At 43.1% G+C, this 4206-nt stretch overlaps 2 protein-coding genes across 2 annotated transcripts in view; both read right to left on the reverse strand.

The window, feature by feature from the left end:
- Positions 1 to 464, reverse strand: part of Pmar_PMAR024173 (hypothetical protein) — a gene marked incomplete at both ends in the record, with an annotated part of 1458 nt that extends 994 nt beyond the window's left edge. The window contains 2 exons of the mRNA XM_002777287.1: positions 182 to 256; positions 384 to 464. Of these exons, the coding sequence (XP_002777333.1) occupies positions 182 to 256; positions 384 to 464 (156 nt within the window). The remainder of the gene's footprint in view (positions 1 to 181; positions 257 to 383) is intronic.
- A 1801-nt stretch (positions 465 to 2265) lies between these two features.
- On the reverse strand, positions 2266 to 3593 carry Pmar_PMAR024174 (hypothetical protein; the record flags this gene model as incomplete). Its single annotated transcript, XM_002777288.1, has 3 exons — positions 2266 to 2361; positions 3191 to 3280; positions 3497 to 3593. Coding segments are annotated over 3 exons (283 nt in total), but the record flags the coding sequence as incomplete, so codon positions are not given.
- Positions 3594 to 4206: the final 613 nt, after the last annotated feature.

A 4206-nucleotide genomic window follows, 5' to 3' on the forward strand; every position in this document is an offset into this window, starting at 1 on the left:
CACTTTTATAATCAGAAAAACGAGTATATATTCCAACAATGGAGTTCCACCACCCAAGTGATATGAAAAACACTAGTGGAAAATATATTTCACGAGTACTACATATCACCGCGAATATCGCAATTTCACTTAATGTAAAACGGGTCGTGAAACTCCCACTGAATGAACGGTCCAGGCTTACCTTGAGTATCGATCGGCTCTCCCCCTCGAAGAGATCGCCGAACGACGGTAGGTCCGTGTCGACTGCAAGCACGGTCTGAAAGCTGTCGCATACACTACGGCTCATTAACGCGCGGGGAAACTACTTTGGAGGGGTCACCCTGTCTCCTTGCGATCACCTGCACTTGGCCATGTTTCGGAGCTTTCAGTAGAGTTTTGCTTACCTCTCCAGCAGTCCCGAAGGTGGCCTTGCCTAGCTGAAAGTTGCTGAAAATAACAACGACGACTGACGAAATCAAATGCATAATAGAAGGCGAACTGCGAGGAAGAAGTCAACACACCCTCAGGGAGATCGGACCCTGGATCCTCTCCACTACATAAACTATAACTGTTTTAAAGAACCATTCGCGGTTTAAAGATTATACTCCGACACGCATGGAGAGACTACTATCAGTTGGTGCTACAGCATTTCCCGGTCAGATTAATTTTCTAAAGGCAAATGTGATACAGTAATATAATACATTGGAGTTTCCCCCATTTCACGTGAAGTGGCGTAAAACTCGGTGAAAAACGCGATGTTCACACTATACAGTAGTCGTGAAACATGTTTCTCACTGGTGTTTTTCATATAACTGGTTAAACTCCATTACACCATAATTATGATCACTATATGTAGGCGTCGGGTCCCACCAGGGTATTGTAGCGCGAACTCCCCACGAAAATCCAGATGGAAATCAGTAGTGCTCGAAATCATCTACGTGTAGTTCCATCTCGGGCACGTTAATAGCGCACGGTTAGTAATGCTCGAATCGGCATCTGGAAGTCTCGTTCTATGAGATTTGTACTACTGTGGTGACTTCTGAATTCAACATGCGATGGGCTAGAGAGAAACACATGATCATCAATAGTAGTGTTTAGTTTCTGAAAGTTATACATTTCTGGATTAGTTATCAGTCGTTCTTTTTAGACCGCGCTCGCTGATGAAGTCATCATATAGAAGAACGCGCCTGAGAAGACAGCAGCGCCCAGTGGTTACCAACAAGGCAGTGCTGCGTGCTGACTATTTCCCCATACTAAGAGGTGACGATGACAATGATGTGAATCAAATCCGTTGAAAATGTTTCTCGCGTGTGACACCGTGTCACACACGTGTCACTGACACGAGTGGTGTTACGATGAGCCTTCGCATCCGAAAGCGGAGAACTACGCGAGCGCTTCAACAGTTGAACTCTTTTTCCTCACATTAGATATCATCATGAAAATCTGGGACTCCAGAAACAGAGTGTGGGAAATATGCGCAGCAGCCTCCACATCGTGTTGTGGGTGACAACATGAAAATTCTGAGAGGAAATTTTGGGGTGGAAAATCTTTTTTGTTTTCTGTACACTTTTATGTATATGAGTGCTGAGAATGCAACATATATTCCAACCTGCCCGTACGGGTTGGTCGTGTTACGCGCTACGTACAGGTGGCATGAGGGTGTGTGGAGTGTAAGTCCACGCTACGACAACACGCTTAGTACTCGTCCGACATAAGCTCACGAGGGATCAGTTTTAGCCGTCAAAATGTCTACTTTCATCTCGCCGATGAGTTTTGTCCACAGGGTGAGATAACCTCCGCCAGTGCACTTCCTTTCCTCTCGGCTAGCCTACACAAGCACTTGCCCGGGGCAAGTTGCCCCAGGGTGTTGACCACATGAGGGCGAACAGATCTTACTGCTCGTCATGCAGTTTCTGTTTCCGCCCCCCCGTGTTCTGATGAGGCTCCCAAGTTGGCATTGCCAACGTATGCAGGAGACAGTGAAGGTATAAAGTCAGAATCCTTGTGCATTGGCGCGAGTCTATTGAATATAGTGAATACTACAGTTTCTGGCACTAGGAGTAGTGATAATACTGTACATTCAGGCCTGTCTGGTTGCTTGTAATAAAACCTGTGATAGCTTGGTTCAACAGTAACTGTTGAATTGTCCTTGTGTGCTTAGAATTAGCATAGATAGTTATGTGGTGCGATATTCAATTGATGCACTCTGGCTGTTACAGTTGGAGTGGTAAGCGTTGTAAAATACGTGCCCACTCACTTCAATCAACAACACAAGCCTTGAGCGCCTCAGAAAACGCTTGAGAGACCTCCTGCAACGTGATGGTCTTGTCTTGCCTTCACATCGTTGACAACAGCATCGCTTCCTGGCGCCAGTTTCAACATCTGATGTAATCAATGACACTTAGCTGAGCTCAGGAGTTTCCCCTAATACATTCACACACGACTTTGGAAAAAAACGACAAAAAATCCCAAAATTTTTCATCGTCAACAACTTTGTGATTTTCTTACTTATATAGGAACATATGCGACAATCACTCCCAGCAGAGATGTGGCGTACTGTCTATATATAGATAATGCGAAGACGTACCGCGCGCGCCACAATGATCGATGAACAGCAATAGAAGATATTTTATCGACTGTATAATAACACCTATACAGTGTTGGAGGAATATATATTTTTGCTCTCCTTAGCTGAGCTCAGGAGTTTCCTCACTAATTATAGTATGCGGGTAGAAGTGTACAGAAAACAACAATGATTTCCCAAAATTTCCTCTCAGAATTTTCATATTGTCACCAACACATGTAGCGCACATTTTCCCACACTGCACATGTCACTATAGATGGGCACTCACATTTACGGTTACGTAAAATTACGGCGCCGCAACGGCTCTCACGAGGATATAGAATTCCAGCTCAAGCAGCTCAGCACCAACCGTTAAATCGCAAGACATTTCCGTAAATATAAAGCACATTCTCATGGGCGCAAAAAACACTACGCTGCAAATCTCTACAGCATTTCCCGGTCAAATTTAATTTTTTACCCATTTGGTTAATGTTGACAAAAAAATTAAAAGAAAATTAAAAGAAAGTTAAAAGAAAATTAAATTTGTCGGTAAAAAATTACCCAAAAATTTCCAAAAATTTCCAAAAATTTCCAAAAAATTCCTAAGTTCCAAAAATTTGACCGGGAAATGCTGTAGTTGTAACTCACCAGATCACTCCAGCTCGCTCGAACTGAATCGCAGAGATCGAATACCTCCATACGACAAGCTTCACGATTGTGCTGAGTCTTCCAGCATTGCTGAATAGAAACAGTCGATGTTGGTAGGAGTTGTATACTGTACGCCTTCAAACGACATATGATGCATTTTTTTTGCTCGCCGAATTGAGCAAGCTATTACAGTGTAAAACTAAAGGCGTCTTTACTTCAACATAAACGCCGTAAGGCGTTCGATTCGATTTAATTCCACGGATATAAAACTCAAAAGAGACGTGTTGAACATCATTATCAGCTCACCTGTAATCGTTGAAATTTGTCAGGAACGATATTTTTACAATAACAAGAAAAGTCCAGACCTTTGCCGTCGTCGTGCAGACATCTGCCAGTCACTATGCTGAACAAGGGAAAGCACTCTCGATAGATGACGCTAGACTTCAATGCACAGATCTCAGGGGTAGTATAATACAGATTACTATCACTCTGATAGGATCATCAGAACAAAAAACTTTTCGGAAAAGTATATGCTTGCACTCACAGGATAAAAGTATATCAGTTGAGTTTCACCACCCTGGTGATATGGAAAACATATTTTACGACTACTACAAGCCGCGAATATCGCGTTTTTCACCGAGTTTTACGCCGCCACTTCACGTAAAACGGATGGTAAAACTCCAATGAAATAGATCCAATTTTCAGCGGCTGCATTATCACTCGCTTGGATCGGTTTTTGACAAGCCCGATGGGACCAAAGTAGGAAGAACTTGGTACAGTATTGGAGAAAAATATAAGCCTTTAATCGTAAGACTGATTTTTTTGGGAAATATAAATTCTATTTTCAGCTCGATTTCACACTAGGACTCAGACCATGGCGGCGATCGGTTCGAACCTCTCCCAAACGATAATGGTGAGGAGCGATAGCACTGATGGTCCTAGGTAGGCTGATCGATGATCAGTTGAACCACTACTATAACTATAGACTACGAAATGCTTCTGGAGGGCTTGTTATT

This window comes from Perkinsus marinus, assembly GCF_000006405.1.
Source record: "Perkinsus marinus ATCC 50983 genomic scaffold scf_1104296952136, whole genome shotgun sequence".
NCBI classification, from domain to species: Eukaryota; Perkinsozoa; order Perkinsida; family Perkinsidae; genus Perkinsus; species Perkinsus marinus.